Here is a 15,612-nt window from a genome sequence, read left to right as displayed (position 1 = left end):
AAATTATACAATTAAAAAGTCACTGAACCAAAGTTGTTGTTTATGAAGTTAGTAATAAACTACTGAGGTTGTTAGCATTTTACAGATAACCGTATACTGTATAATTTGAAAATCAAATAATAGTTTTTATCATTTGCGTATTTATTTATTAAGCATACTCATAGACTGATGCTAATTGATCACAAAGCTTTTTCTGTATGTTAGAGGTAAAACGGGTTGTACATCGTTTAATTAAAAACTAATTGTAAAATATAATTTTTCGAATTACATTGTAATAATTGTTTTTGTGTTGCCTATGTAAGAACATTTTTATGGTGAGGTGGTATTTATTTAAGTTAATATTAGATCGGGTTGTGGACAATATAATAAACATTTTTGCAGTAAAAATTTGTTTTGATAATATACAAAGGGATTAGACATTTCTACGATACCTTCACTGTCCTCCTTATCGCGTACTACACAACGTAATCGATATTTTTTGTGTCACTAGTTTTGTTATAATTTATTAATACAAAGATCGAACACTTAAAAAAAATCCTACGATTCGGCAGGATTCGAACCGACCGATGTTCCTCTTAACGACGTTGTTCCAAGCAAACCGTGGCAGACCCTTTTTTTTTGTTAATCCGGGGGAATCTGCTTACAGATACCCCGGCCCCGCGGGGGCAGGGCCGGGGTTATGTGGGACTGGGCTGAACCACGCGGACTCTCCGAAGGGAGTCCCTTGAAGCGCCCACCACGGGCCAACCGCCCAACATTTGGCCGCGGAGGATAGGACGAGCGGCAACGACACACCGAGACGTCTCTTCCCCCGCGGCCCCGCCGCCACTGCATCGTCGAAAGCGGTGCAGCCCCGCCAGAGTCGCGGAGGACAAGACGAGCGGCAACGACACACCGACACGTCTCTCTCCCCGCGACCCTCCTCCCAACGCGCATCCGCGCGGTCCCGCTGACCAGACGAGCCCCGCGCGGAACGCCCTTCTCCTCGGGCCAGCCTACCACCATCGGCCGGCCCCGTGGGTTCCTCTTAGCTTCACCGTGGGATGAAATCGACCACGGCTACTAGAGCCCCCCACCACGACAAGGCGGGAACCCCTTCGGGGGGACCGTGCCAGACCCTATGCCAACTAAAGCAACGGAGCGAACCAGCGGACCTCAAGAATTTTTCTAAGTAGTTGTCGGATCTTTTGTATTTGGTTTTTCAACGACTTTTTAGTCGTATCTATGAGAAATCTATGAATCTTGAAGGTTACCAAAATGTAAGGGCGTTAGTTACTTTTTTTTTCATCCTTTATGGTTAGTTATGATAAGAAAGGTCAGTACACGCAAGTGCACATCACACTAGACACTATAAATCGTTCATAAATTAATTTGACCGTTCTTATTGTAAGCGACATATAGTTGAATTTAAACCTTAATTTATTTTACTCTGCGCCAAAAGACTGAGTAGGATGAGAATAAAACAGCCAGATTTGTCTGGTTTTGGCTCTATATGTTGAAGTATATTCACCATCACAGGTAATAAGGGCCTAACATACTAAACACTAGGAAAACAGATGAAAACATTTTGAGATTATCTTGTGCCACCAAGATCACCTAGAAATACTCTTATATATTATACAGAGTGCAAAAAATCATTGCGACATGAAGGGAAACTACCTTAAATACTTAAGATTTATTGTGGATAATGAATGGTGAATGCTAACTCAGATTACAAAAATGTTTTGTAATCAATGCTCATAATATTCTTTTTACCTAAATCCTTTACTCTTCTACAGTCTCGTAAGACTATATGTAAAGTTAAATTGACGTTGCCCCGTAAAATCGAGACCCGTAAGTTCTGGAGATCTTGCAGACCCTCTAATTTACCCATTTGTACCTATACAGACATTGAAATTATCATTAAGGTGCTTACCTTAAGCGTAATAATAATAGTAGATATTCTATTGTTTCATAGATATTATGATGATGATATATTAGATATGTAATTGTAAAACGTAATGTTTCTTGTGGGGATTTTACTCTTGTCATTCATCCTATCGATTAGTACAATAGTTTTTTTTGCAATTTTTAGTTGGTCGATTCCCGGCTAAGGTAAGTTTTTCGCAAAATCCGTGAATGCAGTTATTTGTATTGAAAAAAATAAAATAATGTTTCCTTTAAGTTAAATTAGCTATTAAACATTTCATGTAGTTCTCCTTCATGTACCTACTATTTTTTGATTGATGATTTTTTTCCACCATGTATAAGTGGGACTTCGCATGTTATTGTAAAATATTACCTGTTAGATAGAACCATGATAGAACCCATTATTTGAGTGACGTAAACCCTAAGCGTTCGCATTTCAGGGAGCCAACACACTCTTTGACTACCTACTACAGATTTATAAAATTTAATTATTATTATTAAATATGATTAAAGCGTTTTATGTAAATCCAAAAGCTCTTAAGTAGGTACGTAAATCGGAAATAATTATCAGGAAGGAAAGGAATTACGTTTACCTATTTGCTTAGCACAAATAACACTACACAAGAAAAAAAAAATGAAGCAACAAGAAAATCAAAAATGGATGGACTGGTCCTTTTGTTCCAAGTAGGTACTTCGATTTACTCAGATACAATACATGGACAGTTTCTTTCAGACCACACCGCTATACGATCTAGATCGGCAGTGACGTCATTAACTGGTGCAATATCATCAGACGGCTTACTCTAATCGATGAAAAGGTACTGTATTCAATAAAAAAAAACACCTGTATTCTTTATAAATCGCCATATATTTCTATTGTGGGCAGTGCTATTGAAAACAATAAGATCTGATTGGCGATTAAATTAATAAGCAGGATAATAGTGATGGATATGTTGATAAGAGATATGTAAAAATATTTATTTGTTGGAATTAGTTAATACATATATCTCTGTGTTTACCAGTAATTACTGTTCAAATTCGTGATTTATTATAATAACATTTATTATCGTTATTTTAAATGTTCAAGCTGAAATGCTCAGAACGAGAAAGAAAAATAGAAATAAGCTTCACTTATAAGTTTTTTTTATATTTCCGTAGGTATACCTATCTGGTTTTGAAGGGTAAGGGTTCTGGCGAAATTACAGGCACAATGGGGCTCGTCAACTTATGACTCAGGATGACGAGCGCAGTGCCCCTCTGATTATTACGATATTAAGATTTGAGTGACACTGCAACTGCTATGGACAGGCGTGTCGCTTACCACCAGGCGCACGACTTGTTCATCCCGTCACTTGCTATCTTAAAAAAATATACCAAATTATGTGTCTAGTACTATTCAGTGCACAGATGTCATTATTATTATACAATAGATATATAAAATTGCAAATGCACCTCAAACAACAAGGATTAACCTTCTCAAGTTTGTATTTATTTATTTAATTATTACATTTTAAAAGCAATAGAAGCAAAATATGCCAGTATAACATAAACTTAAGTAAATTTTTCCGTATACCACTCATTCGTCGTACAAAAATATTTCTATGTGTAGTGTGTGCGTTCGTAGGTACTGCTGCGTGTTAATATTCCTCGTAGTGTGCATGAGTCGCTGTCACTAAACCTTAATCCTTGTATGTATGTACATCTCACCGTTGAACACGAGTTTCTTCTAATAAATGGTCGTGGACAGTGGTATATGTAAGTACCAAATTTAATATATGTACGTGGAGCGCACTATAAGTTTCCGGAATGAATAAGAAAAAATATTATAAATGAAACTATTTTTCCGGATTTAAATCGCGTATATTTGTTTTTTCAAACAAACCGACGTTTCGAGCCCTTTACAGGTCCCGTGGTCACGGTTGACTGAGGTGGTACAGTCTTCAACCAGTTATGTCTGATATTGATGCAAACCACCCTATTTTTTCACTATCGTTACAATAGTTATTAATTAAATACCTTATTTTTAATTTTACAAAGAAAACATTCCAATTTACGCTATATTAAGTTTTACAAATTCTTGTATTGAATGAATTTTTATTAAGTTCAATTTATTATTAATTATTAATAGAAATTATAATAAACTAAAACATATTAATTAGTACTGCAGTCTTATGTCTGTTTGGGATTTTTCATTAGAGGAAATAATGGATCCCAAACTAGTGGTACGGAGAAACCATCTTCCCTGTTGAAATTAGGATGTTTTTTAATTTCAATCATCAATCAATCAATTCAATCAAAATCAAAATTTCTTTTGCAAGGACCTGGGGTTTGTCAAACTTCATTCAATGTGTAGGTTTATCCATGACATGCTCGCAGACTGCAGACTTGTTTACGCGACGGTGTTTGACATCAGCCATATGTTCTTTGACGCGGGTACAAATTCTTCGCTTTGTTTGTCCAATATAAGAGAGACCGCACTCACAGTCAAGCTTGTAAACTCCTGCATCCTGTAAGGGGATGTTACATTTCACGGGTCTCAGGAACTGAGAAATCTTCCTCAAGGGCTTGAAACAGGTCTTGATAGATGCGCGCCTGAGGACTCTTCCGATCTTGTCTGTAACACCTCTCACGTAAGGTAAGATGGCAGGTCTTCGCTCGACTGTTGGTGGTTTCACACGGGGTCTGCGGCATTGGCGTGGAATCCTCAACTTATTCGCATGTAGGACTTGCTTTATATGCTGAAGTTCCCCCGCCAGATGATTACTGTCGCAGACACCATATGCTCTCTGAAACAAAGATTTGCCCACGGTAGCTAACTGGCTAGGATGGTGATGGGAATTACCATTGAGATACCTATCTGTATGGGTTTTCTTTCGAAATACAGTATGGCCTAAGGTGTTATTAGGATTTCTTTTAATTAAAACATCTAAGAAAGCTAAAGTACCACAATTCTCTTGTTCCACAGTAAATTGGATCTTAGTACTAAAAGAATTAAGATGGTCCAAGAAATAAGGAATGCTATCTTTAGGTAATATTGTGAAAGTATCATCGTACCGTTTGAAAATCTTCGCCCTAGCTGAGGCCATGGGTAAAACTCGCTCCTCGAAGTCTTCCATGAAAATATCGGCCATAACGGGAGATACCGGGGAGCCCATTGCTATACCGTCAATTTGTAGGTAGAATTCATTATTCCACAATAGATAGCCTGATGTTAGGCAGTGTTCTAATAATTCTGCATATTCAATGGACATATTATGTTCCCTCAGCTTTCTACGTACAATTTCAATGCAGTCACAACTCATGACTTTCGTTCTTCGAAGTCATGATATTCGCTGGGAGCGATTTGATTTATATAACTAACTATGCTCGTAGACATATTTAAAGGGGTGCTAATAAAGGTTGAATTAAGATAATGTGAATATGACTGGCCACATAAACTAGAACGTTTTAACATATCACATTTTCAGGCACTTCTTCATACCATTGTACTCCCATGTGACGTTATTATCTTAACCGAGTGCTGGCTGCAGCACAACCCCATTATTGTACCATTAACAAACTATACCAGTTTTACGACTTCCAATCCTATAAACCAAAATGATGGAGTTGTAGTCTATGTCAGCAGCCGCATTCCGGCCGTGACAGCTGGCGAGCCCAAGTTTAATGAAGCCAGTTGTCTCCTTTTGGATATTGGATCTGACATAGCTATTTTGGCTATCTACCGCCCACCCTCTTTTATTAACTTGGGTCCATTTATGGAATCTCTAAATGAAGTTCTTTCCGTGCTACCATCAAATAAAACCATAATTGTAACAGGCGACATAAATATAGATATCACAGCCAACAACAGAGATCCGAACTCGGACAGTTACTTAAACTTGTTAGCTTCTCATGGCCTTCTACCAGCGCACAATTTTCCCACACATGGTGCCACCTGCCTTGATCACATATTTATAAGAACCAAATACTCTTCAACAACGTTAATAATTAACTCGACTGTCACAGATCATAACTCTGTCTTAATGTCAATAGACAAGAAGTTGTCAAAAACTGCGAGAAAACAAATAACAAAAATTAATTATATACAACTTGGAAAGGATATAAACCACTGTGATTTTTCGCCTGTTTTCAATGCTCCTGACGTGAATTCGGCTGCTGATTCTTTGATTAACCTATTACGACGCGCTATCCTTAGTAATTCTATCCCCATAACTGTACCCCACCGCCTCAGACCTATTAAGCCTTGGATCACTCCAGGTCTCTTGCGCTGCATAAGAAACAGAAACAATATGCATAAGAAATTAAAAAAAAACTCCTAATAATTTAACTCTCATAACAACCTATAAGCGTTATAGGAATTTCTGCAATAACTTACTAAAGTCAATCAAAAGATCATATGAAAAGACTAAACTTCTTGAAGCGGGATCCGACAATAAAAAACTCTGGTTGGCAATAAAAGATATTGCTCATCTGAATAAAAGTAAGTGCAATGTCGGTGACCTCCTTCTTACTAAACCCAAGCCTCTGGAATCTCTAAATCACATTAATACCTTCTTTGGTACGGTCGGGAGAACTCTGGCGGAAAATATGAATTCTTGTAACAATTTTCAACCTATACCTCTCCCGCCAAACCCATACTCTTTTGCACTTCTACCAACCGACGAACAGGAGGTTCTTAGTGTGATTACATCGTTGAAAAATGATTGTGCAGTAGGTTGGGATGGTATTTCTACAAAATTTATTAAAAACTACAGAAACTTAATAGCCCCTCCCTTAACTCACATATGCAACATGTCGCTTTCCACAGGTGTGTTTCCAAGATCCTTTAAAATAGCTCTTATTCACCCGATATACAAAACTGGAGACCGTAAAGAAGTTAATAATTACCGCCCTATTTCAGTGCTACCCGCCCTATCTAAGATTCTCGAAAGGTTACTCAACCATCGGCTAACAAACTATTTAGAAAGTAATGGTCTTTTGAGCGATAATCAATATGGTTTCCGGGTAGGAAGATCCACTGCTCATGCAGTTCTCAATTTTACCAACATGATTGTCCAGGACCTTGATAATAGAAAGAAATGTTTAGCCATTTTTCTTGATTTGAAAAAAGCTTTCGATACTGTATCACATCCAATTTTATTATCCAAACTAGAGTCATTGGGCATACGCAGTACTCAACTTTATCTTTTCCAAAGTTATCTCACCAACAGAACCCAACGTGTTATCATGGATAATCACACTAGTGATGACATTTCCATCACCTACGGAGTTCCCCAGGGAAGTATTCTGGGACCTACCTTGTTTCTAGTCTACGTGAACGACCTGTGCGGGTTGTCAATTCCCGGGGGCCATCTAACTGCATTTGCCGACGACACCGGTCTATACTTCTCTGGAAATACCTGGGACGAGGTATTCACATCTGCGCAGGACGGTCTGGATGCAGTCTCAAAGTGGTTGAAATATAATCTGCTCACTCTTAACACTTCTAAAACAAAATATATAACCTTCTCAATAAGTAACCGTTACCTCCCAGATCCCATCAAGCATATTATTACCGCTCACTCTCCTCAATGTTCCAAGCTACCCTGTTCTTGCCCTCAACTAGAGAAAGCCACCGAAATTAAATACCTGGGCATCGTGTTGGATTGCAAATTGTCATTTAAACCATATATTAATCTACTAGCTAACCGAGTTCGTAAGTTAATCTTCGTGTTCAAACATCTTCGACACGTCGCAGACCCTCCCGTCCTCAAACGGATTTACCTTGCCCTCTGCCAATCAGTACTGATCTACTGTATCACTACTTGGGGTGGTGCCAGTAAAACCCACATTATGGCTCTAGAGCGAGCACAGCGGGCATCACTGAAAGTATGTACTTTCAATCATAGGCGATTCCCCACGCATTCCCTCTATCAATATTGCGAAGTCCTCACGGTCCGCCAGCTGTACATTGCTGGTACTGTTCTCCTACAGCATTGTAAAACCCCTTACTCTGTCGATAACACACGAAGAAACCACTTGGTCGCCAAACCATACCATTGTAACACCAGGTTCGCCCAAAGATTTTTTGGTTTCCTTGGGCCATACCTTTATAATTCCATTCATCGGAAATTAGACATACACTCTCTACCCAAAAACATATTTAAAAGGACAGTGTCTACATGGCTGCAGAACCTTAACTACGAAGAAACAGAAGCTCTCCTTCAACCACCCGGGTGAAGCGCCGATTTTCACTCAGTCGATAGCATTTCACTCTCACTCAGTTCATTACACACTCACTCACACACACTCACTCTTCATCCCTCACTCTCTCACACACTCTCACTCTCTCTCTCATACACACGCACACTCACTCACTCACACACATTTATGCCCACTTATGGATCATATTATCATATGTATACATTCATAAGACACTAAGATGTTACCATTGCTATAATTATTTAAATTTTTAATACTATATACTTTTTATTACCATTTATAGGACTTTATGTTTAAAATATTTTATTGTATACCTAGCACTAAATTTTTTACCACATAAGTACGGATAGCTTCCTCTAAACTTAAATACCTACTCGATATATTTGTACCTTCCTTCTGTAGCTGCTGACTAAAGCTCAGAGAATTCTATTTTAGTCAGCGGCAGTATACTCTGTATGTAATTGGCCTTATCTCAACTAACGTGTTATACTTTGTACTTATATAACTTTCCCAAAACTGTACTTTACTTAATTTAAGGCTTTTTAGTGCAATAAATTATTATTATTATTATTATTATTATTAAAGATTTTTTCAAATAATAAAATGCCTTCTAGTATATGTCTAATATCTTTCTTTCTATAAATAAATTAAATTGCGCCCCCTGATATATCTGGCTTGTGCGGATTATGGTGTGTTTACACAGGCGCAGTAGACACGCTGTTTACACCGAGTCGGTTGCTGCCTGCCGAAATATGTGAACCGTGGTTCACATGAATATTGGAACCATAATTTAAAATTTTTTAGCGTTCTTCTAAATACGTCCATGAGTGTGTGAATAGATACACAACAAAAAAATATATAGTACGTACTAAGCACCTGTAGTATGCAATCAGTAATCAAATTACTGATACAATAAATAATTTTAGCACATATTATCATAATCGCCCTGTAACAATTTGATCGCTAGGTTGACATTCGTATAAAATAAAGATTCGACAGACAAATTCGGTTCAATAGCTATTTGTATAGTGGAACAATGGTCGGTAAAAAGTACATAGCGTTGATTTTGTCAGTACTTGTGCTGGCCGCTGAAGCCAATAATGGCATCCAGAAGGTTGCTTCATGGGCACTCTCCGAGAGGTAAGTAGAGTTCACTAGTGAACGGTGTTAATTTAAACCATAATTATATAAAACGTAACTAGAGAATGAGATTACGCGTTAAGTACCTACTCATTAAATTTGTAGACAAAACGGCCGAACTGACTAATTCAATTTACTCGCTGATTGACTGGGCTGGATGTTTTTTTAATTATATTTACTTACATCGATTTATTTAACAGTCGAAGTAAAAAGACGTGGTATTAAGAACGTTCTACTTATATTAAGATGGTTATACAGTTTTTGAAGATTATAGAAATTGGTCAATATTTTTTTTCTATTTGTAAACAATTAACTTGAAGTGTTTACTTCTTTCATTTGCTTTTAAACAGTTGACTGAACTACTAAAAACTATCTTTGCAGTGGGAATTGGGACGGATTGGGTTTAACTGCGGACGTGAATAAGTATGTGGACGAAACGATTCACATGGTGGTGCCTTTGATGCAAGCGTACGGACTCGACCCCATGGCACTACCTGATATAGAAGAGGGCTTCGAAGTAGTTAGTAATCATTGCTTGTAATTTTGAGAAGCGCAATATCCAAAGCAATTTTTATAGTCAGGTGGGCTCACTCGCTCCTTGTGCGACTGATCAGTTAATAAATAATTTATATAAAATATTAATTGACGGACAATATATGAACCTGCTTAATACGTACAGTATTATTATTGATACAAATGTCTAACAACACACAGAAAAAATTATTTCGATCTGATTGGACTCGAACCAGCGTTTATTGCCACACCGGGGCCACCGCTCTTATCAACTGAGCTACAGACCCATATCTTCTGCATATTAAGTTTAATTATAGTGCCTTCCCTACCCATCCTATTGGTTAAACGGGAAGGGCACTATTACCTGTTCAAGCAATCCTGTACATCAGGGACCTTATCAGTTAGGTCCGACCCCAGATCAGCCCGTTCACATAGATTTCATCCGGTTCTCAAAAGGCGTGGTTTCTTGGGTAGCGCCCCCAGATGCACCTACATCACCTTCCTTGTTGTCCAGATAGGTACCGGAGCAACAGACCGAGTTTCAAACTGAGTCAGCATGTTTTTCGAATTTCTCTATGTGAACCTCCTGATTCCGATTTCAGAGGCCGGTATTGATCAAATACAGCGCGTGGCTGAGGATCACTCAAGGTCGAATGACTGGTCTCAGCAGCGTCTCTCGTTCAGGTGACCAGATGGTGAACTACTTCTCGAGGATGCTCCGTGTCCGAGTGGAATTGCAGTTCCGCGACTTGAGGGTATGTGACATCCAACGTACTATTGCATGTCTTCATTTAAATGGTAGGTATCAATTTTAGTTTTCTAACTGTCACGTGCATTTTCGCATATCCACCACGGCTAAGAAAACATCGTAATAGGCGCGTTTGTATAACGGAAAAGGTCCATAAAGCTCTTCGAAGACATATTATATTCTTGACCTGCATTCACCCAATATGTATATCATATTATTATATATAATTATACATATTCACCCTCAACAACGAGAGAACTCTACGGGACTTTACACAAAAATAAAACTACACTTAGACAATATGTAACTGTTTACAAGTTAATTAAACGGTTTTAAAATATTCAGTGTATGCAACACGCATGCGTCGTTATGTAATTCTTAATAAGGAATGTAAATTTTTTTAATAACGATTGTATGTCCTTCCAACAGTTCGACTACCGCTACTTGGTAAAAGTTATGAACATCGGGCCCACGGGCGGTATAGTCGCCACACTCAACCGCTTTGTCGTCATCACAGATGTACTGCTCGACTTCAATAACGACGAGATTCAACTCCAGCGGTTCTCCCTCACTGACATTGGGTACGTTTAAATTTTTGTCTATATCGACCGAACTGTATGTAGAATGTGCTATTCTGTGCTAATTAATTTTATTATTAAACTAATTGTGCTGTATATAGAATGTAGTATTCTTCACCATTACGAGTGGGACATAAGTTTCTGCGGCGATTGTGCTTGCTCTTCATGCCAGAACACAGCAGCATCCACAACCAATGCTACTTAAAGCTGTATTAGAAGTAGATGGGCGCCTAGGGCTGTATGCAGATTTTTTGATTCTAATTTATGTAAACTTATCATTCCAGCCGTCTGCGCGTGCGTTTAACTGGCAATATTCTGACCGACTGGTTGGTGAACCCGGTGATTGCAGTATTCACCTCAATCTTCGACAATATTATCATTAAAATTGTAGAAATCAACATCCGTAGATCCATCCAAGACGTAATCGACTTCATGAACAGAAACCTCAAAGACATTATTGCTTACCTTGAATCCTATAACTAAAATTAAGCAGGTACATGTTTCTTGTCATAGGTGAACTACTGTATTGTTATGGTAATTATCAATAAATTAAGTTTAGCTGTGTTTCTTGTTTTATTTTATTTATCGAATATAAAGAATATACACAAACTACAATATCATTTTGCTAAAATACTTGAAATGGTTACGATTTAGAGCTGAGCTGCCTTACTAATGATTATTTGCATCAATGCTCTCAAAGTAATTTTACATATTTGATAAGTGCTTTGGGAAAATTAATAAACTTTGAACTGTAATATCTCGTAACAGCTGTATATAAATATAATATAATTATATTATATATGTCGTTATATTAATTTTTGTTTGTTTAGGAACCTGATTTGTTGACTGTATATGAATAAATAAGTTTCGTTTGTGGGCAGATTTTTTAAAGTGTCCAAACGTTGCCATTTAAATAAGAACTAAAACATTTTTTATATCAGTACTTGACACTTAAGATTTAAATTCAACTCTATGCTGCTTACGATAAACAATGGTTTAAAGTGTCCAGGTTGACGTGTTATTGACTGTACATCATCTTACATTTTTACCTCGCATTATTAGCTCTGCAATGTATGCGATTATAAATGAAAACATTTGAGATGTAGAAATTGCTACATAGGTACGTTGAATTTAGGTACTGTCGCAGTTTAATGATGTATGGTATACAACTCTAAGTGCTGAACAAAATAACATTTAAGTATCTATTTCGCACTTCATAATTTTATCAGCTTTATTGACAACTTGGACGGCGTAGTACTCGTAGATAGTCTCGTGGGTTACTTGTTAATTATTTTTGTCTCATGAAGAGAGCGCTTACGTTACGATTTGACGTTTGTTAATTAAAAACTCTAAAATGTGCAGGGTAAGGTCCATGACTAAACGAAGAATAATTTTATATGACCTTTTAGATTGATAATTCAATATATTTTGCAAAATGTTCGAATGCAAAAAATTCGGGATATTTTCTATTTATGTATTTATTTTATTTATTCGTGGAAAACCAACAGCTTTACAACAAATTAAAAAACATCAACAAATGTATTACAGCCAATTAAAGGTTTTCGCTTATAGTAACATAATGACTAATAACAACGAGCACTTAGCAAGTGGTAACAGCAAATAAAATTAATATGTAACAAATACAGTTAAAATATAAATAAAATATATAGAACAGGGAAGAAAGAAATATGTTGTCTTTGATATAGAATATAATATATATGTAATGTAAATCATATAGGTATATTCTAATACCTGTGTCACGAAATGATTGCCCACTAAACAAACGCGCCCACAAGTTCACGCTTTAATGAGTGCGAATTAGAATTGAATATGTCATGTAAGTTCGCTTCTGCTCTGCACAGCGTTCAAACTCTTGCAAGCCTTATAAAGAAAACAATTTTGTCTATATTTAGTCCTCGCCAGGGGAACTGCAACAGGACGGTAGTATCTCATGGAACGCGTAGGTATATTAAACGCAATACTACTCAGTAATTCGAAAAATCGACATCGCAAATTTGGGAGGCATATTTCAATTTACTACGGATATACGCATAATACAGTATTTGAAGAAATTTAGGTCTTGAGAAACAGACTGAATTCTGCATTGTGAATCCAAGTGCCTTAATAGCCTGAGAAACAATAGCATCTATGTGAGTATCCAAAATTAGCATAGAATCATGAATGATGACATGATGAAAAAGGATTCTTTAGATTGGATTCTGTTAGATACAGAGAGACGGTCGAGATACAACAACGCTATAAGTTGTATAAGTAAATAAGATATTATTTCCACTAGGGAAGTATGCCTTACATTTTGAACAATTGTGAAATCTAGTCCCCGTATACTAACCTACGTAAGGCGGCGTGCTGACGCTTCAGGCTTCGCCCTCCGCTAGACCTCGACCTATGGCCTCGGCACTTATGCTTTTATTCCAAGAAGTTTATGTTCATAGGATTCTTAGCTTTTAGGTGACTGGTAATAATAATAAATAATAATAATAATAATAAGTCCTTGGTAGTTTCTACCCGAAGTGAAAAAAATTCGAAATTCAATTCGAAACAAGATGGCCGCCGTACAAATTTCAGAGCCTTATAGTTCGGCGAGTATTGGAGATGTGCGGGGGATGCTTGACCAAATGTCATAGAGGGCGGCTGGGGCCAACTGCCGGTGACAAAATTTTTTCAAGATGGCCAACTCAAAATGGGAGCCCATTATAAAAGTGGTCCGATCCGGCTAAAATTTGGCATGCGGCCGTGTATGGGAGCCCACAATATGAATATGCAGTCGAAATTTGGATTCCGCCATTTTCCAAGATGGCCGCCATACATGTGAATTTTCTGCCCCTTGGAGTCATTTTTCTCTCAGAAGGGGGGCGGGAGAGTAAAAATGATGTAGAGAAATTACGGTTGGGCGGGATGGGTGAGTATCGAAAGGTACCGTAATCTTCGGAAAGTGCTCCGCATCAGGTGAAATCCCAGCTGCCCGGGCAAAGTATGCGTCCTGGCTCAAAGTCTCCAAATAAATGTTTATCCACACCCTGGACAATTCCTACGGGGAGTGAAAAAAATTCAAAATTCGAAAAACAACATGGCCGCTATACAAACTTCGGGGACCCGTTTCTCGGAAACTATTGGAGATAGGTAGATCGTATTCAAACTAATATTATAGAGGGCGACAGGATCTAACTGGCTGTCAAAATTATTTTTTCAAAATGGCCGATTCAAGATGGCGGCCCGACAAAAAGGCAAAAAGTTGACAATCTACACATAGGGATGTGACATTTAATTGATATCGACGTTATGTTTCATAACTAGCGGAATATTCAACTAGGCATTGCTTTATACTTGCTATAATTAGGGTTAACCACGGAGTATCTATAGAGGACACATTTCATTTAAAGCAATTTCTTCGAGAATTAGCCTAGCTGACTTTTACACGCACACATTTGTTACCAAATACGCATAAGGTTTTACTACACGCAAATATTAATTGATATTAGCTACAATCACAGTATTAATGATTTATTATACTGTCATCGTACTTTTATTAACTTACTAGATTTCAAGTCAATCCGACCACTGGAAGGATTGAAATATTAAAACACAGTCATCATAAAAATCTTAATTCTCCCCGAAATATAATATATTTGTTCAACAATGAAAGAGGTACTTTCTGAACTGACTGAATATGACTACACCTATAGCGTCGACGAGCTTGTGAAGTAAATGAAGATCTTTTTTTTCGAAGGCGAAGAAGCGAATCACTTGTTTCATGTCTATATATGAAATGTCTATATGAGTCTGATGAAATGGTTCACTTCCAATGGTCTCATACTGAATGCTGCAAAATCTAGTTTAATATTGTTCTCTGGTAGATCAATCCCGAGGCCAACGTGTTTGGATAGTCTAATGCCCATAACTGACCATAGTAAGTTCTTAGGATTCATTCTGGATGAAAATTTAACGTGGAAGCGCATTGACTTACAAAGGAAGCGTCATATAAATTCTGTGTGGTAGACTAAGTAGTGCGACTTATGCACTAAAAAAATTAAAACCTGTCGTTACAGATTCCATACTACGACAAACATATTTTGCATATTTCCACTCCATAATGTCGTATGGTACCATTCTATGGGGTGACTCCACTGATTCTGACAAGGTATTCATTATTCAGAAACGAGCAATGAGCATACTTGCCGGAGTAACACAAAGAGTCTCTTGTAGGGACTTATTTGTGAGACACAGGGTAATGACCACGTATTCGTTGTATTTATATGGAATAATCACATTGATACGAAAAAACTTACACAACTTTGAAAGGCATGAAAGCCGTTATAACACCCGCTCCACAGGACGACTGAGGGTCGTACCGCGACGGTTAGCACTCGCTGAAAAAAATCTGCGCGTAATCGGCCCGGCTTATTACGAGCACCTACCCGTTGACTTAAAAAATGAGCCTAATGATGAAACATTTGATCGTCGACTGAAAGACTTTTTGCTGGATAATGCGTATTATTCCACTGA

General features: G+C 37.6%; 1 protein-coding gene across 1 annotated transcript; it reads left to right on the top strand.

Annotated features, from left to right (window-relative positions):
- Window positions 1-9,057: 9,057 nt before the first annotated feature.
- Window positions 9,058-11,643, top strand: LOC113233370. The gene is made up of 5 exons (XM_026468495.1): window positions 9,058-9,249; window positions 9,631-9,769; window positions 10,365-10,517; window positions 10,940-11,091; window positions 11,373-11,643. The coding sequence occupies exons 1-5, from the start codon at window positions 9,146-9,148 to the stop codon at window positions 11,569-11,571; spliced, it is 747 nt and encodes a 248-aa protein (XP_026324280.1). The 5' UTR covers window positions 9,058-9,145; the 3' UTR covers window positions 11,572-11,643.
- The last annotated feature ends 3,969 nt before the right edge of the window (window positions 11,644-15,612 follow it).

The sequence above is a fragment of the Hyposmocoma kahamanoa genome, unplaced genomic scaffold (genome assembly GCF_003589595.1).
Source record: "Hyposmocoma kahamanoa isolate Upper Pololo Valley unplaced genomic scaffold, ASM358959v1 78, whole genome shotgun sequence".
Lineage (NCBI taxonomy): Eukaryota > Metazoa > Arthropoda > Insecta > Lepidoptera > Cosmopterigidae > Hyposmocoma > Hyposmocoma kahamanoa.
This window is presented reverse-complemented; position numbering and strand designations above follow the sequence as displayed.